Here is a 24,767-nt window from a genome sequence, read left to right as displayed (position 1 = left end):
AGAAAGAAAGAAAGAAAGAAAGAAAGAAAGAAAGAAAGAAAGAAAGACCTTCCATAATGCTTTCATAGGTTAATCGTTTTCAATTTCCTCAGCCAGAATCAAAAGTTAAGAATCTCATTAAGAAGAATTCTAAGGGTATTTCTTTTCAAGTTCCCAAATACCTTCTTCATTATCCACATTGCCCTTGCAAGCTGGTTCCCCCATGTCCATGCTGATATGGAAAACACCGAATCCAGATGTATTCACTGGGTTCCCGGCACTATACAATTCCTACCCCAGTGACGTGCTCATGGGAAACACTCAATGAGTCATCCTTATCTGAACCAAGCAGAATCAGGAAAAGAATTCCAAGAAAGATATATTGAGCATCTACTTACCATATGCTAGACACTATATAAGACCCTTTTCTCACTCTTGTTTAATTATGACAACTCTGAAAGGTGATCATCATTGTCCTCATCTTACAGATGATGAAACAGACATTCAGAGCACTTTGTGATTTGCCTAAAGTTTCACTGTCGAGAAGGAGCCAGGTCTCCTGACTTCAGGTCTTCCCACTATGAGACCACCAGTTTATTGTAACTAGAGGCCTCTCCCATCTAAAGCATCTTTGTAACTGCTTTCCCTTTCCCCACACTGCTTACACACACAGAAGCCCCTAATTTGTAACAAGTCATTTGATAACTCCAAAAGAGGGGCCACATCCTTTTTCTCTATGTCTGTTGATTAACAAAGACAACATTATGTTTCCAACACATTAGTCAGACCAAGGGGGAAAGAAATCCCCATGACTAGAGTAATTTTCCATCCTTTGGAACAAGGACATATACACAGAAGGTTTACTATAGAACGTAAACATTGCTTTTAAATGATGCCAATCTCTCTTTTAATGTGGCCTAAATCCTAAAATGTAAAGTGTGATAAGCCAGGCGCAGCATCTCACACCTGTAATTCCAGCACTTTGGGAGACTGAGGCAAGTGGATCACCTGAGGTCAGGAGTTCAAGACCAACCTGAACAACATGGAGAAACCCCATCTCTACTAAAAATACAAAATTAGCTGGGCGTGGTGGTGCATGCCTGTAATCCCGGCTACTCAGGAGGCTGAGGCAGGAGAATCGCTTGAACCCGGGAGGCGGAGGTTGCAGTGAGCCGAGATTGCGCCATTGTACTCCAGCCTGGGCAACAAGAGCGAAACTCCGTCTCAAAAATAAATAAATAAATAAATAAATAAATAAATAAATAAATAAATAAATAAATAAAGCATGATAGTGTCCTTTCTTCTATTTTAAGTAAACACACAAGCCTTAATATATATGTAAACTGTAAACATCAAGGCCAACTCTTTAAGATTGGACTCTCACACTAACACACCTCTTCCTTGCAACTTGCACCCAATTTAACTCTGGTCCTAGGCATGCTGACCTGAAATAGTTGCTGGCCGCGGCAAGTACCACGCGGTGGCAGGAGAATTCCTGAATGTCCACACACAAGATGACATCTGTCAGAGCGTTTTCCATTCGCAGGGTCTCCAGGCCATTCTGAAGAATTAAGGAGAGTCCCGCGTCGTCAAATTTGACCTTTTCCCCATTTAGTAGCTCCACCAAGTCTCCTCTTTTCTGGGAGGGCTCATCTGTGGAAGGTGCCAGAGGCCCTTCCAAACTCTTCTCAACCACGTCACCCATGGTCCAGGCGCCCCTTTGTCCTGCCATCAACATCGAGACTGAAGGAGCGCCCAAGTGTCAGGCAGGCCCCATTGCAGAAGCTGAGCGGATTTCCTGTGCAGGGCCCTCCACTTATCACCAGCTGTCACACACACATAACAGGAAGTCTCGCACTTTCTCATCCTGTTACTACAAATGCCAGCAACTTCTATTCTTCTTCTTTCTGTGAATAATCACAGGGTTAGAAATTACTTAGAATAGGTGTGTGGGAGGGGGCTCTGGAAGAGGAGTGGCCTCTTAGAGTCCACTGTGAGTGCTGTGTGTTTATTTTGGTGCATCTCCCACTTCATATCCGTGAGCAGGAAGCCTCCAGTGGTGGCTATTACATTTGTACTCCTAATGCTATCAATAACCCGAGTTGTCAATGAGGGGATGGACAGGAGACATTCTATAATCCTCCCACTTCACATTTGTACTTCTAGTGGCTCAATAACCCAAGTCGTCAATGAGGGGACGGACAGGAGACAGTCTATAGTCCTCCTACTTCCTCCTCGCAGGCGTCTGAGATCCCACAACAATCCAACAACCGTCCTTTGTAAACCTTGGAAACCCCACTTATCCCTGACATTCTCATTTCTGGAGACACAGCAGATAGTCAATCTTCATCCTCCTCCTTACCCAGGGGAAAACAACGTCATGGCAAACATTCATGTCTTCCCTTCACTGAAAAACGTCTATTGTTTCAGATGTGCTTTGGGGGCGCAGAAGAAATGGTTTCCAAAACTCAGTCACTAGCATCTTCTCAGAGGATGAGTCAGGGTAGGTCTACACCGAATTGCCACGGCACGTCTCAAATTAGCCCAGTGTCTACAGACCATGCATCTAACATTGGATCCTGAAGTATTTTCATTACTTTTGCAGGTCTTAGTTAAGTAGTAATAACTGTCATTATTAAAATCCCATCATTTTAATAGGAAGTTACAGGAGCGTATTAGTTAGCGTTCTCCCACACCCAACAGTAATGCTTTACCAGGTTGCTAGGTATTTCTTAGCCCAGTAAACTTGACATCTAAAATTAACCATCACAATTACAGTCATACCCAGCATAATGATATTTCAGTTGATGATGGACTCCGGAGAGACAGAACCAAAAGGATACCTAGAGAGGCATAGCGGAGGGAAATTATTAGGGGAATTGGCTCACATGATTATGGAGACTGAGAAGTCGCATGACAGACTGCTGAAAGCTCAGGTCCAGTCCGAAGGCCTCAGAACCAGGGAAGATGGTATAACTCTCAGTCCAAGGCCAAATGCCTGATAATCCAGGAAGTGGGGAGACTGGTGTAAGTCCTGAAGTCCAAAGGCAGGGGATCCTGGAGTTCTGTTGTTCAAGGCAGGAGATGACTGTATCCCAGCCTCAGAATAGAGAGACATGGACCGTTCTTCTGTTTTTGTTTTCTCTGGGCCACTGGCTGATTGGATGGTGCCCACCCACCGTGAGAGTGTATCTTCTCTACCAAGTCCACTCAGACTCACTAAGCTCTCCTGGAAACAACCTCACAGACACGCTCAACAGTAATGCTTTACCAGGTTGCTAGGTATTTCTGAGCCCAGTAAACTTGACATCTAAAATTAACTGTCACAAGTACAGTCATGCCCAGCATAATGACATTTCAGTCGATGATGGACTGAATATGCAATTGTGGTCCCATAAGATTATAATGGAGCATATAAAGAAACCTGACAGCTGGGCGCCGTGGCTCACGCCTGTAATCCCAGCACTTTGGGAGGCCGAGGCAGGCGGATCACAAGGTCAGGAGCTCAAGACCAGCCTGAGCAACATGGTGAAACCCCCATCTCTACTAAAACTACAAAAATTAGCTGGGCATGGTGGCATACACCTGTAATCCCAGCTAGTCAGGCGGCTGAGGCAGGAGAATCGCTTAAATCCGGGAGGCGGAGGTTGTAGTGAGCCGAGTGCCATTGCACTGCAACCTGGGCAATAAGAGCGAAACTCTGTCTCAAAAACAAAAAGGTAATGGAAAAATAATGCCATTCATGATGGTAATAAAACATATGTAAATGCCTGGGAATAACAGCAACCAGCAACATAAAGAAAACTAACAAACTTTACTAAGAGATTTGAAAAAAAACTTAAATAAATATACCAAGTTCCTTTATGGAAAGACTAAAAAGGACCAATTCTTTCCAAATGCATTTATAGGTTTATTTTACTCTAATAAAAATTACAAGAAAATTTGGAGTTTAGGTGTTTTGTTTTGTTTTGTTTTGTTTGAGACAGAGTCTCAGTCTGTTGCCCAGGCTAGAGTACAGTGGTGCGATCTCAGCTCACTGCAACCTCCACCTCCCAGGTTCAAGCGATTCTGCCTCAGCCTCCCAAGTAGCTGGGACCATAGGCTCGCACCACCACAGCTGGCTAATTTTTTGTATTTTTAGTGGAGACAGGGTTTTGCCATGTTGGCCAGGTTGGTCTCGAACTGCTGGGCTCAAGCAATCCACCCGCCTCAGCCTCCCAAAGTGCTGGGACTACAGGCTCACATCACCACACCTGCCCCAAGTTTAGGTTAAATTTCAATGAACAGTATCAAGATAGGTTCAAAGCACAGTGGGACTATCTGTAAAAGGATGAACATTAAGTCTAGACTTTACAGTGGACCTAGAGTCTTTTCTCCCTGGAAACTACAAAATTGAGATAAATGTGGAATGTAGTATTCAGAAGCCCCATATCTGAGTTGGAAATTGAGACTGCTTCCCCGTGTCAAAGTGATTTAGATCTTCCAGACAACTCTGAGATGTCTCATTCTTACTGATACAATGGCAAACAACAAAGTTTCTGATGGTCTGTGATTTTTAGAAATCAATTTTTCTCAGTAAGAATAAGTAGTCATGGCCGGGCGCGGTGGCTCAAGCCTGTAATCCCAGCACTTTGGGAGGCCGAGACGGGTGGATCACGAGGTCAAGAGATCGAGACCATCCTAGCTAACACGGTGAAACCCCGTCTCTACTAAAAAAAAATACAAAAAACTAGCCGGGCGAGGTGGTGGGCACCTGTAGTCCCAGCTACTCGGGAGGCTGAGGCAGGAGAATGGTGTGAACCCGGGAGGCGGAAGCTTGCAGTGAGCTGAGATCCGGCCACTGCGCTCCAGCCTGGGCGACAGATTGAGACTCCGTCTCAAAAAAAAAAAAAAAAAGAATAATTAGTCACTCACGAAGGGTATCCTTATGACACATTGATAATTGCACAGAGTCACTTAAAGAAACGTTTCTTTTTAATGTTTTTTACTTTTTTGTTTTGTCTGTTTTTTGAGACAGGGTCTCACTCTGTTGCCCAGGCTGGAATGCAGTGGTGAGAACATGGCTCACTGCAGCCTCTACCTCGTGGACTCAAGCAATCCTCCTGCCTCATCCTTCCAAGTACAGGTGCATGGCACCACATCTGACTAGTTTTTTAATTTATATTTTTTGTAGAGGCTAGATTTCCTAGCCTGATGAATGGGAGTGCAGATTTTTACTTTCTGATTTGACCTAATCTTTTCTTTCTCAGCCCTTTTAAGATTAATAGTCATGAATTTAAATTGAGACCTGGCAGACGGCCAAGATCAGCTTCCAAAAGTTATATGCTTGGGCCAGGTGTGGTGGCTCATGCCTGAAATCCCAGCACTTTGGGAGACCAAGGTAAGAAAATTGCTTGAGCCAAGAAGTTCCAGACCAGCCTGGGCAACATGACGAAACCTCAACTCCACAAAAAATATAAATTAAAAAATTAGTCAAATGTGGTGCCATGCATCTGTACTTGGAAGGCTGAGGCAGGAGGACTGCTTGAGCCCAGGAGGTGGAGGCTGCAGTGAGCCATGTTCTCACCACTGCATTCCAGCCTGGGCAACAGAGTGAGACCCTGTCTCAAAAAACAGACAAAACAAAAAAGCAAAAAAAAGTCATATGTTGAGCTGTGTTCAATAGAACTATGGAGAGTCGGCCGGGTGCGGTGGTTCACGCCTGTAATCCCAGCACTTTGGGAGGCCGAGGTAGGCGGATCATGAGGTCAAGAGATTGAGACCATCCTGGCTAACATGGTGAAACCCTGTATCTACTAAAAATACAAAAAATTAGCCAGGCAGGCTAAGGTGGTGGTGGGTGCCTGTAGTCCCAGCTACTCGGGAGGCTGAGGCAGGAGAATGGCGTGAACCCGGGAGGAGGAGCTTGCAGTGAGCCGAGATCACGCCACTGCACTCCAGCCTGGGCGACAGAGCGAGACTCTGTCTCATAAAAAGTAAATAAATAAATAAAAAAGAACTATGGAGGGTCCAGCTAGTTAAACTGAATCTGCCCTTAGACTTCAGAGTCAAGGTGAAGCAAAGATGAAGCCAAGTGAACGAAAGAGACTGAGATAAGACAGGACAGGAGGGTAGGAGGAGCAAGGTGGGAATTCAAGAGGGTCTAAGATTTTTGCATGTGCCGGAGCTGGGCTCCAGGACTCCCACTTAGCCCCACTGGTGGCCTCCTGCTTGGCTAAGAGGGCCTCACTGAAAGATGTAGAGTCAACACAGATCCCATGCCACACCCCGGCCCCAGCTCCTGTGACCTCTCTCCTATATGTAGATGTCAAACCCTTCTCCCTAGTCACTCTCCTCTGCTTTATGCATTTTAATGCTCTAAATCTGTGTTCAAAGTACGGTGTTGTTATATCCTTGCTATTGGTTGTATCTTTTATTAGTATTAAATGTCCCTGTTTACCCTGTTAATTTTTTTCTTTAAAGAATTTTCTGATTTGTCTGGAGTTTCTATTGCCACTCTTGCTTTCTTTTTGTTTACTTTTCCTAATGTATCTTTGCCCGTTCTTTGTATTCTGGGAAATAGACATCTTTTCTTAATGCTTCTGATGGTTGCATTGATGCTTCAACAAATAGTAAGCCAATATTTATCTAATTATCATAGCACAAAGCCTAGAGATAACTTGGGTTATCTCTAGACTTGGATGACTTGGATTATCTCTAGGCTGTGTGCTACAATAACTAGATAAATATTGGTATCCAACTGCTTACTTAACATCTGCACTTGAGGGTCTAACATTTGAGGCATCCTCCAACTAAATATATCCCAAGCCAAAACCTGGATGGTACACACCAAACATGTCCCTTCACCGGGCTGTGTTTGGGCAGGAACACACGAAAGAGACGTTGAGTAGTTGGCAATGTGCAATTTCTTGACCTTAGTGGTGTTTACAACAGTATTGCGTGCCTCATAATAATTCACTAAGCTATATATTTGTTTGTATCATTTTCCATGTTTTATTTGACAACACAAAGGTAACAACAACCATAACAATAATAGTCAACATGTATTGATGCCAGGGCTTTGCTAGTTAGTAGCTGAATGGGACTACAGTTCCAGACTTCCAGCTCCTGAGCCAGTGCCTGATCCCCACCCCATGCTGAAGGAGCACACTCAGGACTTCACATCTTCCTGGTAAGTGTGAGGCAAATGGAATATCCACCCATGCCTCAGACAAGACCAGCTTTGCGTGCCATCTTGTGGCCTCTTTCTGGTTCCAGTTAATACCTGAGGGCCCAGAAAACAGAGAAGCTGCAGCTTTCACCTCAGGTCAGGGTTCCTCTGAGTATCTTCAGTTCCCAGGTAGAGTGTGCCAGCCTCTCCCAATCGTGGCATCCTGCAGATGCCGCTGGGCTGGCCTCTTCCTCTGCCTGATTCAAGGTTGCCCAGTGCTCCCAGGCTCGTGCTCATCAAATGCCTGACCCTGGCCTCCTATGGCCAACTCCTCTTGCCAACCACATCCTGTCATAACAATAACAAAAGATAAATGCTTTCATCCAAAACAATGACACGGGGTCTGCCTGAATCTGAAACAAGAAGTTGGAAAGTTGCCAGAGGAGAAAAACAAGCCTGATCTAAGTAGTGAGGCCAAATATCAAAATCCAAGAACAAAGCAGAGCCCAGAGCCAAGTGTTTTATAATTTAATCCAGAGGGCATTCTTTTTAAAAGGGCAGTGTTAAGGCTTTATCTCCTCTTACAAATTCTGCGTACAACACACACTTTCCACAGCATGTTTCTAGTCAACATAATGAAAGATTTGTCATATATGAGTTATAATTTGTTAACTTTCTATTCAGGACCACCCAGCCTGGTCCCTAGGTGTTACCCTGACATGTCCCCTGCAGACCTGAACGTAAGGAAAGCCAGGTGTTCCCAAGACCCCTACCAGGTGGTTCTGAGCAACCTCTCCTTAAAACAGTGTCCACAAAACGGTGGAAGTAAGGCCGGGCGTACTGGCTCACACCTGTAATCCCAGCACTTTGGGAAGCTGAGGCAAGCAGATCACTTGAGCTCAGGAGCTCGAGATCAGCCTGGGCAACATGACAAAACCCAGTCTCTGCCAAAAATACAAAAATTAGCAGGGCACAGTGGTGCATGCCTGCAGTTTCGGCTATATGGGAGGCTGAGGTAGGATTGATTGAGACTGGGTGCTGTGGCTCACGCCTGTAATCCCAGCACTTTGGAAGGTGGAGGTGGGCAGATCACTTGAGGTCAGGAGTTGAAGACCAGCCTGGCCAACACGGTGAAACCCTGTCTCTCCTAAAAATACAAAAAAATTACCCAGGCATGATGGCGGGTGCCTGTAATTCCAGCTACTCGGAAAGCTAAGGCAGGAGAATCACTTGAACCTGGGAGGTGTAGGTTGCAGTGAGCTGAGATCACACCACTGCATTCCAGCCTGGGCAACAGAGCAATACTTAGTCTCAAAATAAAAAAGGTGTAGAGGCAAGTGATGGCAAAAGCCAAAACTGACCCTCTACCCTCAACAAGTAGTGAAATCAGGGAAGTTTGTCCTTAACAAACCACATCCCATTTTTCATCCCACCCCAAAACCCCACATTTCTTTTATTAACAAATTAACTTTTGCTGGATGTTTTTCTGATTATGAAACAATAATAAATGTACCTTGTTGAAAACCTGGGAAATTCAGAAAAGAATCAAAATTGACATTTGGTATGCTTCAGTAGACTTGTACTGACTCTAGGGAGTTGATTTTGTGCATTTCTTCTCACTTCAAGGGCAATGACTTGGTGTTGGTTGAAATTAGCCATGATAGGGATATTTACACCGTAGAAATTGATAAATGCTACACATCAGGGCTTTGTCCTTGAAACTGGCCATGATAGGGATATTTACACCATGGAAATTGATGAATGCTACACATCAGGGCTTTGTCCTTGAAACTGGCCATGATAGGGATATTTACACCATGGAAACTGATAAATGCTATGAATAAGGGCTTTGTCCTTGAGAGCCAGTTGCTGAATATTCAGTATTACCCGGCTGCGACTCCACCCTCCTCTTTAGATTGCCGAGGTCTTGGGGCCTCCTTGCATGTGCACCACTCTCCAACTCCAGTTCGGGCTCTACTCTTGGATTTCAGAGAGATTCTGCCTGACCCCCTTTTCATGAAGTGGATTATTGTGTCTCTGCTCCTTACAGGCAAACGCACTTCCTGAAACAGAGGCAGAGCAGTATTGGGACACTCATCTGCCGGGCCCACATGCTAACTACCACTGTACCACCCTTCCACTGCAGACCCCAGTGTGGTCCTCACCTCCAAGTCGCTATAGAAGCCACATCTGCTCCCATCAGCAAAAAAAATAAAGCAAAAAAGAAGCCACTTCTACAGCCCAGCTTGGCACCTTCCAGCTTCTATACCTGCCCTGGGGCAAATCTAGTTTTCTCATAAAGGGAATTTCCCGACAGATACTAACTTTTGGGCCATCCCATGTAGCCTCACACTTGTCCCAGGAGGGCATTGTGTCCTGGTTTGCCTCTTGGCCAGGCTTGTCCAAGTTATTAAGGGATCTGGTGGCAGCCCTAAGGGAGCTAGCCTTCCGATTTGGAGTTCATGGAAGAACATTGTCTCTGGAAGGAAGTGGGAGGAGCAAGGCGAGACTCCAGTCCTGGAGGAATAGCAATACAAGCCCAGAGAACCAAGGACTGCAGACAGGCATAAGGTCAAAGTAAGGTCAGTTGATTATGGTTTCAAGGTCAGGCACAGTGGCTCACGCCTGTAATCCCAGCACTTTGGGAAGCTGAGGCAGGCGGTTTACCAGGTTAGGAGATTGAGATCATCCTGGCCAACACGGTGAAACCCTGTCTCTACTAAAAATACAAAAATCAGCTGGGCGTGCTGGCACACACCTGTAGTCCCAGCTACTCCGGAGGCTGAAGCAGGAGAATCACTTGAACCTGAGAGGCGGAGGTTGCAGTGAGCTGAAATCACACCACTACATTCCAGCCTGGGCAATAGAGCGAGACTCCATCTAAAAAAAAAGAAAAAAAAAAAACAAAAAAACAGGTCAATGCCTCAGTTTCATATTCCTACAAATTGGAAGTAATAATAGTATCCACCTCAATGTGTTGTAGAAATGAGGAAATACATGAAGCCTGTAGAACAATGCCTGGCATGTATTAAGCACTATGTAAGCATTAGCTATTATTATGCAAACCCTTCTGTAGAAGGAAAAGTGTGTACATTTCATTTGAAATTGGGCTTCAGGCTTCAGACCAAAAACTCCTTCAAAGCCCTTTGTTAGTACCTACAGGCCCTCTATTTTTCTCATGTTTTCTTGGATCATTTTCACATAGTCAGTGTAGAGGGCTCCATACACCACCACCTCCCCAGGGAAATAAAGATTTCCATCACCCAGTCCTCTGCATCAGAAACATTATTCTAACCAGAGTCATAACAATCCACAGAAGGATTTATCCCTCTGGGACAATGTTCCCTTAAAGAGCCTGAATTAGACAGCCATTTTGAAAAGAAGTATTTTGTAGATGATACTAGTACTAAGAGCACCATTTATTGAGATGTCACGAAGTGTTCTGTGTACCTTTCCTCATTTTATTTCCTTTTATCCTGATAACTTGATAAAATAGATTACTTTCCTTTTTACAACTGAGGAAACCAAGTCTTCAAACCGAAGTTGGCTGTTTTGTCCCAGGTCACACAGGTAAGTCAGTAGTAAGATTTGGCTGCCCATGCCCTATTCTAATGAAAAGTTACCAGCCCACATCCTCTGTTCCCCAGGAAGCCATTTTCTGGTACCACATGACTCAGCTGTTTCCCCTTATTAATTGGACTAGAGTGAATGCCCCCCACCCAAAGACAGCCAAGTACAGAGATTCGTTCAAGGACACATACAGCTGGCTCAAAAATATCGGATGAGGCCTCACCTGATGCCTCATGCCTGTAATCCCAGCACTTTGGGAGGCCAAGGCGGGTGGACAGCTTGTGCCGAGGAGATCGAGACCAGCCTGGGCAAAATAGGGAGTCCCTGTCTCTACAAAAAAAAATTTTTTAATTAGCTGGATGTGGTGGTGCACGCCTGTGGTTCCAACTACTCAGCAGGCTGGGGCGGCATGATGTCTCAAGTCTGGGAGGTGGAGGCTGCAGTGAGCCATGATCACACCACGGCACTCTAGCCTGAGCAACAGAGTGAGACCATGTCTCAAAAAAATATCAGATAGAACCACTGGAGTCCCTCCCTCCCTCCCTGTCTCTGAAATTTGAAATAAGGAATACAGAGTTTGCCATTTGGCAGCAGAAACAGGAGGCAAAAGGATTCATCAAGAGATCCATGAGGTAGAGTCAGAGCCAGGGCAAGCTAAAGCCCTGTGCAAGCCAAACTTCTGAAAAGCAAAAACTGTTACTAAACAGAGGGACCCAGAAGGCATAAAAAGGAGACTGACACCAATATGCAGAAAGTAGCTGAAACAGGTCACTCTCAGGCTGGGTGGAAGGAAGACCATGGGCTCCTGTTGCTGAAGTCCTGAGCCCACTGTGGATCTGGACTCACCCTCCTGCTCCCATTAGGGCTCTGCTTATAAATTTTAGAGAGATTTCTGCCTGGTGCCCACATTTCTCAGCGTGGCTTGATTGAGACTCTGTTCTTTTCATCAAAATGAGCCTCCCTGAAATGGAAGCAGAAGAGTGGTGTGAAGTTCATCCATCCGACCCCACATACTGACCTTTGCGCTCCCATCCTCCACAGACCAGAGATGTCACCAGGTACACAGATGGGCCCTAGAAAAGGATCAGATACCATAGCTGTAGCCAGTGCTAATTCAGGTCTGCTATCCATATCCAAATCTAAAGTGTACTTTGCAAATGAAGAGTCAAGGAGTAAATGGGAAACAGCAAAAATTCCAAAAAGTGGATTTTGTCAATAAGAACAGCCCCCGAATATTCACTTATTGCTAAGTGGGAAGAGGGACGCTATAAAAAAAGTAATGTACATTACGACCAGGCGCAGAAGCTCAAGCCTGTAATCCCAGCACTTTGGGAGGTGGAGGTGGGTGGATCACTTGAGGTCAGGAGTTCAAGACCAGCCAGACCAACATGGTGAAACCCTGTCTCTACTAAAAATAAAATTAGCCAGGCTTGGTGGCGCACACCTGTAGTCCCAGCTACTCGGGAGGCTGAGGCAAGGGAATCGCTTGAACCCAGGAGTGGAGGTTGCAGTGAGTTGAGATCATACCACTGCACTCAGCCTGGGTGACAGGACGAGACTCCATCTCAAAAAAAAAAGTAATGCACATTATGTTGCCATTTTTGCAAATATGAGGGTGTATATATATATATATATATATATATATATATATATATGATAGAAGACCAGAAGGAAAGGCCTTCACTCATCATCAAATATTTAATATTTAGTGATATAATGGTGTGCAAAAATCTGTTCTCCAGATATAATGCTAAACAAAAAGTGACACAGTTCCTACCCTCAAGGAGCATAGAGTCCAGTGAGAGAGATCACTAGTAAGAAACACACACACACACACTGCAATCATTCTAAATCCTGTGAGGGAGATGCACTTGGTGAAGAACCTTTATCAAGGGCAATTTGACACGGTCAAAGAGGTCAGCGAAGGCCTGTCTGATGACCAAGATGTGATGGGTGAATATACACCACCCACATGAACAGCAGGGAAGAGTTGTCCAGCAAGAGGTCACAGCATGGGCAAAACCCCATTGGAGGAGAGACTACAGCAAGTATAAGAAACTGAAAGAAGGCCAAGTGGTTGGAGTAAAGAAAGTTTGGGCTGGGAATGGTGTGGGATGTGAGAGGTAGGCGGGGTCAGATTATCCAGGGTTTAGGGGCCAGGTTCAGGAGTTTTGTCTTCATCCTACAAGCAACGGGAAACTACCAAGGGACTGGGGGAGCCAGTGGGGTGGGGTATGGAGATATAATCAAATTTGCAATTTGAAAATATCTGTCTCAGTATGGAGAACAAATTACTAAGGGCCAGCACAGATGAGGTAAAAGAGAAGAGAGCCAGTCTGGAATCTATCATACTAATCCAGGTGGCAGGTGATGGCAGTGTGAACTGGGAAGTAGTGCTAGGGACAGAGACAAGTAGATGCATTTGAGGGCAATATCAAAGGTAAAATCATGGCTGGGCACAGTGGCTCACACCTGTAATCCTAACACTTTGGGAGGCCAAGGTGGGCAGATCACTTGAGGTCAGGAGTTTGAAACCAGCCAGGCCAACGTGGGGAAACCCCATCTTTACTTAAAAAAAAAAAAATTAGCCAAGCATGGTGGCGGGCACCCGTAATGCCTGTAACTCCAGCTACTCAGTTGGCTGAGGCAGAAGTATAGCTTGAACCTGGGAGACGGAGGTGGCAGTGAGTCAACTTCACACCACTGCGCTCCAGCCTGGGCAACAGAGCGAGACTCCATCTCAAAAATAAAAAATAAATAAATAATAAAAAAACAAAGCTAAAATCAATAAGATTTGGTGAAGGATTGGATGTGGAATGTAAAGGAACAGGAATTTTCAAGAATGACCTAGGTTTCTAGTGTGAACAGTTGGGTAAACAGAGGTACCAACCCTCTGAGATACAGAATGCTGGAAAGGAAACAGGTTTGGGGGTGGGAGTTAATGCCTGGTTATACTGAGTCTGGAGAGTTTGAGACATTCAAGATGTGCTATCAGGTAGGATATTTAATATGCAAGTTTAGAACTGAAAGACATTTGTGTCGGAGATATAAATGAGTGTCCCAAAACATTTAAAGCAGTTATTTCTGGGTGATAAGCTTTTGTATGTTTTTTGTTTTATTCTTTGTGTTTTTCCATTTTTCCCAGGTTTTCAGCAATAACCAATGTTTGGGGGTTTTTTGTAAGTGGAATCTAGAAGAAAACAGTAGAATTTTCCTTGCGTCTGTAGCAGAGGGTGCTGGGGGTGGGGGGTATACTCTACTTCTCATAGCTGGAATTAGTGATCTCAACAAGAATGTCCCTAGAGTCTGGAAAGCCAAATTAGTTTGATGCTAATATCTCTTTGGCAACAACAAATTTATCTTACATGGGTCTGCTCAGATCTAGCCACCTTCCACATTGCAATTTAGTGTCTTGAGCAGACTTACACAACAAGAAAGGGTTCACCGTGTAGGTCGATGGTCAAGTTTGGGATCCAGGTGTCTCCTTGATAACTGAGGTGTTTTAAGGGGCCAAAAAACTAGCAGCCTTTCCCTCTTCATTCTGGAGAAGAACCAGTTGAGATGTAAAACAAAGAGTTAGGAGATGAGTACCAAATACTTAGTTCTAGCTAAGCCGGAGAGCCAAATAGTATGTTCAATAGATTATTCACACAGTTATGGCAACATTGAATCAGGGCTGGTTCCTGCCCCCATCTCATCCCCAGAATTACAAAGCAGAAAGTGCTGTAGAGTAGCCACTCCCAAAGGTGGAGAGAAGAAAAGGCTGGGCCATATACACAGCATCTATTTTCACCATTTTCCTTGTGGCAGAATGAGGGAGGAGTGTGAGAATGGAGAGAGGCCAGTAGTGTGAGGCTAACGCCGGGAAACATCAGGTGTGGAGGCAGCATCATGCTCACCAACACCCCTCTGAGTTACTGTATTTAGCATCAGGGTTTTTTGTTTGCTTGTTTGTTTGTTTTTGTTTCTGTTTTTGTTTTTGTTTGAGACTGAGTCTCACTCTATTGCCCAGGCTGGAGCACAGTGGCACGATCTTGGCTCACTGCAACCTCTGCCTCCCATGTTCAAGCAATTCTCCTGCCTCAGCCTCCTGAGTAGCTGGGACTACAGGTGCACTCCACCACACCCAGCTAACTTTTGTATTTTTATTAGAGACAGGGTTTCACCATGTTGGCCAGGATGGTCTCGATCTCTTGACCTCTTGATCTGCCGGCCTCAGCCTCTCAAAGTGCTGGGATTACAGAGCATCAGGTTTATTAGTCAAACTCTACCACATACAGTGTAGTATGCTGTCCCACGTACATTTAAGTGGTCTGAGTCCCTGGTAACTAGCAACAAATCAACGTTAACTGATTTTTAGCAGAAGCAGAATTTATTAACAGAATATTGGGGGTGTAAATCTCGCTTGCATCTTGGATTTAAAAAGAAAAATAATCTGTGTTTACAGCAACATTATTCACAATAGCCAAAAGGTGGAAACAACCTACGTGTCCACAGACAGAGGATCAACAAAACGTGGCATCGAGAGAATGGAACATTACTCAACCTTGAAAAGGAAGGAAGTTCTTTTTCATCTTTTTTTTTATTTTTGTAGGTACGTAGTAGGTGTATACATTTGTGGGGTACCTGAGAAGTTTTGATACAGGCATACAATGTGAAATAGGCACATCATGGGGAATAGAGTCTCCATCTGCTCAAGCATTTATCCTTTGAGTTGCAAACAATCCAGTTATGCTCCGTAAGTTATTTTAAAATGCACAATTAAGTTAGTATTGACTATAGTCACCCTATTGTGCTATCCAATAGCAGGTCTTATTCATTCTTTCTATTTTTTGTGCCTGTTAACCATTCCAACCTCCCCACCCCCGACTCCCCACTACCCCTCCCAGCCTCTGGTAACCACCCTTCTACTCTTTTTCTCCATGGGTTCAATCGTTTTGATTTTTAAATCCCACAAATAAGTGAGAACGTGAGGTGTTTGTCCTTCTGTGCCTGGCTGATTTCACTTCACTTAATGATCTCCAGTTCCACCCAAGTTGCTGCAGATGACTGGATCTCATTCTTTTTTATGGCTGAATAGTAGTCCATTGTGTACCTGTACCACATTTTCTTTATCTGTTCATCTATTGATGGACACAGGTTGCTTCCAAATCTTAGCTATTGTAAACCGTGCTGCAACAAATACAGGAGGGCAGATCTCTCGTCAGTATCCTGATTTCCTTTCTTTTGGGTACATATGCAGCTGTCGGCTTGCTGGATTGTATGGTAGCTCAATTTTCAGTTTTTTGAGGAACCTCCAAACTATTTTCCATAGGGGTTATACTAATTTACATTCCCACCAACTGTGTAGGAGGGTTCCCTCTTCTCCACATCCTCGCCAGCATTTGTTATTGCCTTTTGGGTGTAAGCCATTTTCACAGGGTTGAGATGATATCTCATTGTAGTTTTGATTTGCATTTCTCTGATGATCAGTGATGCACAGCACCTTTGCCTATGCCTGTTTGCCACTTTTATGTCTTCTTTTGAGAAATGTCTATTCAAATCTTTTGCCCATTTTTTGATGGGATAATTACTTTTTCCTATTGAGTTGTTTGAGCTCCTTATCTATTCTGATTATTAATCCCTTGTTTTATGGGTAGTTTGCAAATATTTCCCCCCATTCTGTAGGTTGTCTCTTCACTTTGTTGATTGTTTTCTTTGCTGTGCGGAAGCTTTTTAACTCGATGTGATCCCATTTGTCCATTTTTACTTTGGTTGCCTGTGCTTGTGGGGTATTGCTCAAGAAATCTTTGCCTAGACCAATGTCCTGGAGATTTTCCCCAATGTTTTCTTGTAGTAGTTTCATAGTTTGATATCTTAGACTTAAGTCTTTAATCCATTTTGATTTGATTTTCTTGTATGGCAAAATAGTAAGTAGGGGCCTAGTTTCCTTCTTCTGCATATGGATATCCAGTTTTCCCAGCATCATTTATTTAAGAGACTCTCTTTTCCCCAGTGTATGTTTTTGGCACCTTTGTCAAAAATGAGTTCACTGGAGACGTGTGGATTTGTTTCTGGGTTCTAATAAAATAAAGAAAATTTTGACATATACTACAACGTAAATGAACCTTAAGGACATTATGCTAAGTGAAATAAGCCAGACACAAAAGGACGACTGCTGCATAATTCCACTTACATGAGGGACCTAGAGTTCTCATATTCATAGAGACACAAAGCATGGTGGTTGTCGGGGCCTGGGGGAAGGAGGAAATGGGTAGTTGCTGTTTAATGGGTACAGAGTTTCAATTTTGCAAGATGAAAAATGTTTTGGGCTAGACTCAGTGGCTCTTGCCTATAATCCCAGCACTTTGGAAGGCCGAGGCAGGAGGACCGCTTCACCCCAGGAGTTCGCAAGACTAGCCTAGGCAACATAGTGAGACCTTGTCTCTACAAAAAGTAAAAAAAATTTAAAAATCAGCCAGCCGGGTGTGGTGGCTCATGCCTGTAATCCCAGCACTTTGGGAGGCCAAGGCTGATGGATCACCTGAGGTCAGGAGTTCTAGACCAGCCTGGCCAACATGGTAAAACTCCATCTCTACTAAAAACACAAAAATTAGCTGGGCGTGGTGGCAGGCGCCTGTAATCTGAACCCAGGAGGCAGAGGTTGCAGTGAGCCGAGATCGTGCCATCGCACTCCAGCCTGGGGGGACAAGAGCGAGACTTTGTCTCAAAAAAAAAAAAAAAGCAGTCAGGTGTGATGGCTTGCACCTGTGGTCTTAACTACTAAAGAGGCTGAAGCAGGAGGATTGCTCGAACCCAGGAGGTCAAGGCTGCAGTGAGCTGTGATGGCACGGCTGCATCTGTTCCAGACTGGGCAAGAGAGCAACTCCCTGTCTCAAAAAACAAAACAAAACAAAACAGAGAGAGAGAGAGACAAAGAAAAAGAAAAATGTTTTAGAGATTGGCTGCAAAATAATGTATATGTACTGTAACACTGCTGAACCATACACTTTAAAATGTTAAGATTTTTTAAAGTTTTAAAAATCAGCTGAAGAAAAGTACCTTTCTTTTTCTTTTTCTTTTTTTTTTTTTTTTTTTTTTTTTTTTTTTGAGATGGAGTCTCACTCTGTCACCCAGGCTGGGGTGCAGTGGCGAGATCTCAGTTCACTGCAAGCTCCGCCTCCCGGGTTCACACCATTCTCCTGCCTCAGCCTCCCCAGTATCTGGGACTATAGGCACCCACCACCACGCCCGGCTAATTTTTTGTATTTTTTAGTAGAGATGGGGTTTCAGCATGTTAACCAGGATGGTCTCAATCTCCTGGCCTCATGATCCACTCGCCTCGACCTCCCAAAGTGCTAGGATTGCAGGCATGAGCCACTGTACCTGGCCTCTTTCTTTCTTTTTTAAAAAATAATATCAATTTTTATTTTGGATTCAGAGGGTACATGTGCAGGTATGTTACATGAGTATATTGTGTGATGTTGGGGTTTGGAATATGGATGATCCCATCACCCAGGTAGTGAGCACAGGACCCAATACCTAGTTTTTCAGCCCACAACCACCCCCTCCCTCCTCTAGTGGTCCCAGAGTCTATTGTTCCCATCTTTATGTCCATGTGTACTCAGTGCTTAGTCCCTCTTATAAGTGAGAACATGCAGTATTTGGTTTTCTGTTCACGCATTAATCACTTAGGATAATGGCCTCCAGCTGCATCCACATTGCTACAAAGGACATGATTTCACTCTAAGAAAAGGAATTTTCATTCTAGGTTTAACATATTGCAAATACTAAGCAATGGGTATTCCAGAGTTCCAAAAGTATTTATACCAAATGTGTGTTTCAAAATATCCTTAGATGAAGCATATTGAACTTGGGCCTGCATTTGAAATGGAATGTTAATGAAAGTTGAGTACTGGGATATTTGAAGCCATCTAAGACATTTTCAATTTATGTGTGAATTAATTTCCTATAAAAGCGATATTAAAAGGTTGATTACATTGTCCCCAGAAGGTACCCATAAAGGATATTTTGGGGAAAGAAGGAAGATTTGAATATGAACTATATTCGGTGATATTATGTCAAGGTTGTGTTTCTTGGATGTGATGGTGGCATTGTGATTATGCCAGAGGATGTTCTCAGGAGACACGTGCTCTTTTAACAGTGAAGCATCATAACATCAGCCATGTACTTTCAAGCAGTTCAACAAAAAGAAATATTTTATATAAAAAGAGAGATCAAGCAAAGAATATATGGGCTCTCATTATAGTATTCTTTTATTTATTTATTTATTTATTTATTTTAATTTTTTTGAGACAGAGTTTCACTCTTGTTGCACAGGCTGGAGTGCAATGGTGCCATCTCAACTCACCACAACCTCCACCTTCCAGGTTCAAGCGATGTTCATGCCTCAGTCTCCCAAGTAGCTGGGATTACAGGCACGTGCCACCATGCCCAGCTAATTTTGTATTTTCAGTACAGACAGGGTTTCACCATGTTGGTCAGGCTGGTCTCAAACTCCTGACCTCAGGTGATCCACCCGCCTCGGCCTCCCAAAGTGCTGGGTTTACAGGCATGAGCCACTGCATCCAGCCACTTTTATATTTTAAATGTACAATGTTTGTGGGATCATATGGGGGTCACACAAAAATCCAGCATGGAGGAAGAACTAGACTTGAAAGATGCAGCCAAGAATGAGGCTCAAAATCACTCTAAAGGACTTGCCTGGCGAGGATACTACTCTCATCATCCCCCAGTGTGAGATGCTGCAGTTTGCACCACCGATCCTGCTGGTACCGAGCACCGGATGCCACTGCTACCTACACCCACTGTCATTGCTTCCCCGAGAACTCAATCTTACAACAATCTCCAATTGAGTAAATAAATCCCCCCAAGTGATGGTCACCTCTGGGTGTGCTGGCGCCATTAGAATTAATGTTGTGGGCCGGGCGCGGTGGCTCAAGCCTGTAATCCCAGCACTTTGGGAGGCCGAGACGGGCAGATCATGAGGTCAGGAGATCGAGACCATCCTGGCTAACATGGTGAAACCCCGTCTCTACTAAAAAATACAAAAAAGTAGCCGGGTGAGGTGGCGGGCGCCTGTAGTCCCAGCGACTCCGGAGGCTGAGGCAGGAGAATGGTGTAAAACCCGGGAGGCAGAGCTTGCAGTGAGCTGAGATCCGGCCACTGCACTCCAGCCCAGGAGACACAGCAAGACTCCGTCTCAAAATAAATAAATAAATAAAAAAGAATTAATGTTGTGAACCTGATTAGCTAAGGACAAGACCAAGGTACACGGGGCAGGAAGTTAAGGGCCAGGGATTTCTAATCACTCTTATTCTGAAGCAGCCAGGTGGCCTTTCCGTCTTTAAGACACTTCATCTGGAGTAAAGAAATCCGTTCAAGTCTGTTTGAACTCTCAAGTTATAGAATTTTAATATACTTTTAGATGAGAGAGGGGAAAATGAGGAAAATAATAGGTTAATAAAATCTGCTTTTTCACCCTCCATTTCAAGGAAAGCTTTCATATATTTACATGGGAGTATCGTCCATGTTATTCAGAGATCACTGAATTAACCAAAGTTCTTCTAGACTTAACGTCTTGGAACCTGATATAATAAATATGACACAGTAGCTCTAATGTTTTGTAATTCTGAAAAAATTACATAGAAACATTTTAACATATTTTTAAAAAGACTTTTAGACAAGCCCCAGTTAGGGTTAACAGCACTGCTGTTCAGCCTTGTAGATAGCATGTATAAGAAAACGCTATTCAAAGATGCCCTAAATAGCCAATATAATTTATCCATAATAAGTTTATCATTACACTAATCCTTCGAGGTACAGCTATGGCAAGATAAATTGAGGGTAGGTCGGGCGCAGTGGCTCACGCCTGTAATCGCATCACTTTGGGAGGCCGAGGCGGGCGGATCATTTGTGGTCAGGAGCTCTAGGTGACCCTGGCCAACATGGTGAAACCCCATCTCTATTAAAATATGCAAAAATCAGCTGGGCGTGGTGGCAGGCGACTTAATCCCAGCTACTTGGGAGGCAGAGGCAGGAGAATCGTTTGAACCCGGGAGGTGGGGGTTGCAGTGAGCCAAGATCAAGCCATTGCACTCAAACCCAGGGGATAAGAGCGAGACTTCTCTCAAAAAAAAAAAAAAAGTTAAAAAAATAAAGAGAAATTGAGGGTGGCAGGACTTAAAACTCCCTGCTCACTTCTGACTGTCCCACTGCCACTTTGCAAAGTGCTCCTTCAGCGTGGTATGGGAAGGGATGTTATCAGATTCAAACAGGAGACTGAAAAATTTAGCCATCACATTCTCAGAGAGATCATTGGGATTTTGAGTGCTCAGACTTGGAGACAGAATCCTAGTGTGGGGAGAGCCAGAAGATCCATCACCTCGTTTAAGGGGGGTTGGGGCCCTATTTGAGGAAGCGGGAAGGCAGATCGGTGCCCATTGGAAAGGGTGCAAACTCTAGAGTCAGACAGACCTGAATTTGAACAGCACTTGTACCATCTACCAGAGTGGGGCCTTGGGTAATTTGTTTAAGTCTTTGGATCCTCAGTTTCTTCATCTATAAAATGGATTACTCATCTCATCACATTGTTGTGGCTATTAAATGAGGGCTCATTATGGAAAGTTCTTAGCACCACACCTGACAAACAGTAGTGCTAAATAAATAGCAACTATTAATAAATAACCAAAGTTTCAAACCATAGGCAAAGAAGAACAGAGACATAAATTTCCTCCAGACATAATGAAAACCATTTTGGCTACTGGCTGACTGACATGTAAATCATTTCTAACCCTCTCAAAATAACCCACTTTGACGGGAAGTCATTTCTATATCTAAATTGGACAAAGTGCACCCCTTTCACCAGGCACCCCTTTCTCTGTGGGCTTCGTTCTGAGTCATCACTATGTCCAAGAGAATATGAACAAAGAGGACTTTTAAACTGGCCCCTTTCCAGAATTTGAGTCTAAGCAGTATTTATCAAATGTGAAACATGTGCCAGTCACGGTGCTAGACACAAGGGGATATAGAGGTGAATAGCCCTGCCCTCAAGGAGCTTCCAGCCTCATACAGCCAACCTGTGGACAGAAAAACTCTCATAGAATGTGGAACATTCAGGCTAGTAGGATAAAATAAGAAGTCCTAAATTGTATAGAGACTTTTAGACCCAATTTTTTTTTTTTTTTTTTTTTTTTGAGACTGAGTTTGCTCTTGTCAGGCTGTAGTGCAATGGTGCAGTCTTGGCTCGCTGCAACTTCCACCTCCTGGGCTCAAGCAATTCTCCTGCTTCAGCCTCCTGAGTACCTGGGATTACAGGCGTCTGCCACCATGCCCAGCTAATTTTTGTATTTTTAGTAGAGACAGGGTTTGACTATGTTGGCCAGGCTGGTCTCAAACTCTTGACCTCAAATGATCTGCCCGCCTCAGCCTCCCAAAGTGCTAGGATTACAGGCATGAGCCACAGCACCCGGCCTCGACCCAAACTTCATTCATTTATTTTCAGCATTTTATACTAGTCTTCAACTTAGTTCTTTTTCTTAAAAATCAAACACTAAGGCAGAGCACAGTGACTCATGCCTGTAATCCCAGTACTTTAGGAGGCCGAGGCAGGAGGATCACCTGAGGTCAGGAGTTCAATACCAGCCTGGACAACATGGAAAAACCCCGTCTCTACCAAAAATACAAAATTAGGCCGGGCGCGGGTGGCTCATGCCTGTAATCCCAACACTTCGGGAGGCTGAGGAAGGCGGATCATGAGGTCAGGAGATCAAGACCAGCCTGTCCAACACGGTGAAACTCTGTCTGTACTAAAATACAAAAATTAGCTGGGTGTGGTGGCACAGGCCTGTAATCCCAGCTATTCAGGAGGCTGAGGCAGGAGAACTACTTGAACCCAGAAGGTGGAGATTGCAGTGAGCCAAGATCACACCATTGCACTCCAGCCTGGTGACAGAGCAAGACTCAGTCTCAAAAAAAATCAAAGCAAAACAAAACAAAACAAAACCAGGCATGGTGGCGCATGCCTGTAATCCCAGCTACTCAGGAGGCTGAGGCAGGAGAATTGCTTGAACCTGGGAGGCAGAGGTTTAGGTGAGCCATGGTTGCACCATTGCACTCCAGCCTGGGTGACAAGAGCGAAACTCCGTCTCAAAAAATAAAAATAAATAAATAAATAAAAAATCAAACATTCAGCAAATGGGTTTATGTCTAACGTACATTCAAATGAGAAAACAAAACCCACCACTCTTCGTTTGCTTAAAACTGACCGTCTTTGTCTCAATTGTGTTAAATGTACGAGTGCTACTAGTATCAAAGGAAAGGTACCTAATTCAATCTAGAGACATTTATGCCAGTGTTCTCACTCATAGGTGGGAATTGAACAATGAGAACACTTGGACATAGGGTGGGGAACATCACATGCTGGGGTCTGTTGTTGGGTGGGAGGAGCGGGGAGGGATAGCATTAGGAGATATACCTAATGTAAATGACGAGTTAACGGGTGCAGCACACCAACATGGCACATGTGTATATATGTAACAAACCTGCACGTTGTGCACATTTACCCTGGAACTTAAAGTATAATAGAAGAAGAAGAAGAAGAAGGAGGAGGAGGAGGAGGAGGAGGAGGAGGAGGAGGAGGAGGAGAGGTCCATGCAGGAAGGATCTCTCTGTAACATTCCAGTGGTCCACTGTGCCTGCCAGAGGGCAGGATTGCACTCACAACTGCAGACACAATTTGCGGAGTGCTGATGAATTGGACTGCCTGGAAGGTCCCCAGTGAAGGATGCATTGATTGACCCTCTACTGGTGAAGCTGGTCCACAGAGGGAAGCAGCAACCTTTCCCAGGACAATCCTAGTATTACAAATTGTGTCCTGCTGGGTGCGGTGGCTCACACCTATAATCCCAGCACTTTGGGAGGTCAAGGAAGGAGGATCACTTGAGCCCAGGAGTTGGAGACCAGCCTGAGCAACAAAGCAAGCCTCCATTTCTACAAAAAATAAAAATATTAGTTGGGCCCATGGCAGGCACCTGTAGTCCCAGCTACTCAGGAGGCTGAGGTGAGAGTATCCCTTGAGCCCATGAGTTTGAGGTAGCAGTGAGCTATGATCACGCCACTGTGTGCCATCCTGGGTGTCAAAATGAGACCCCCATCTCTAAAAATAAAAAAAAAGTTGTGTTCTTTTTCCCCAGAGACACACTGCTGTTTATCACTCCTATGAGAATTAGTATAGTGCAATGGCTAAGAGAAGGTACTTGGAGTCAGACTGCCTGCCTGAGTTTGAATCTCATCTTTACGATTTACTAGTTGTGTGATCTTGGACAAGTTATTAAACTTTATGTGTCTCAGTTTTCTCATTTGTAAGATAAGACTGATGGTAATAGTACCTAGCTCATAGGGCTGACAAACTCTTCAAGTAAATATTTACTTCTTTTCCTTTATAATATACACTTGACAGATTTAAATCCAATGGGCTTAAATTGAGAATAGGATAGTGACAACGTCAAGCCTGCTTAATTGTTTCCATCTTTGTCTTAATTACGTTAAACCTGACATCTATAGCCCAGTGCGACAGTCCTCAAATTGGGTCCTGAGAGGAGCATCACCTGAGAACTTGTTAAAAATGCAAATTCTCGGGCGGGCCCTACTCCAGCCCAACTGAATCAGAAATTCTGGGGATGAAACCCAGAAACTCAAGCTTTAAGAAACCATCCAGGCTGGGCGCGGTGGCTCATGCCTATAATCCCAGCACTTTGGGAAGCCAAGGCGGACGGATCACCTGAGGTCGGGAGTTTGAGACCAGCCTGGCCAACATGGTGAAATCCCATCTCTACTAAAAATGCAAAAATTAGCCGGGCATAGTGGCATGTGCCTGTAATCCCAGCTACTAGGGAGGCTGAGGCAGAAGAATTGCTTGAACCTGGGAGGCGGGGGTTGGAGTGAGCCGAGATCATGCCACTGCACTCCAGCCTAGGCAACAGAGGGAAACTCCATCTCAAAAAAATAAATAAAATAAATAAAAAGAAAGAAAGAAAGAAAGAAAGAAAGAAAGAAAGAAAGAAAGAAA

At 44.2% G+C, this 24,767-nt stretch overlaps 1 protein-coding gene and 1 pseudogene across 1 annotated transcript in view; one reads left to right on the top strand and one right to left on the bottom strand.

Annotated features, from left to right (window-relative positions):
* KLHL6 (kelch like family member 6) overlaps positions 1–1,776 on the bottom strand; it is a 70,251-nt gene extending 68,475 nt beyond the window's left edge. The window contains exon 1 of the mRNA XM_023187611.1: positions 1,425–1,776. Coding sequence (XP_023043379.1) covers positions 1,425–1,717 — 293 coding nt within the window. The 5' untranslated portion in view covers positions 1,718–1,776. The remainder of the gene's footprint in view (positions 1–1,424) is intronic.
* A 5,336-nt stretch (positions 1,777–7,112) lies between these two features.
* Positions 7,113–24,767, top strand: part of LOC111523192 — a 54,159-nt pseudogene continuing 36,504 nt past the window's right edge.

Source organism: Piliocolobus tephrosceles, chromosome 2 (genome assembly GCF_002776525.5).
Source record: "Piliocolobus tephrosceles isolate RC106 chromosome 2, ASM277652v3, whole genome shotgun sequence".
Classification (NCBI taxonomy): Eukaryota; Metazoa; Chordata; class Mammalia; order Primates; family Cercopithecidae; genus Piliocolobus; species Piliocolobus tephrosceles.
Note: the sequence above shows the minus strand (reverse complement) of the source record. Positions and strands in the feature narration are given on the sequence as shown.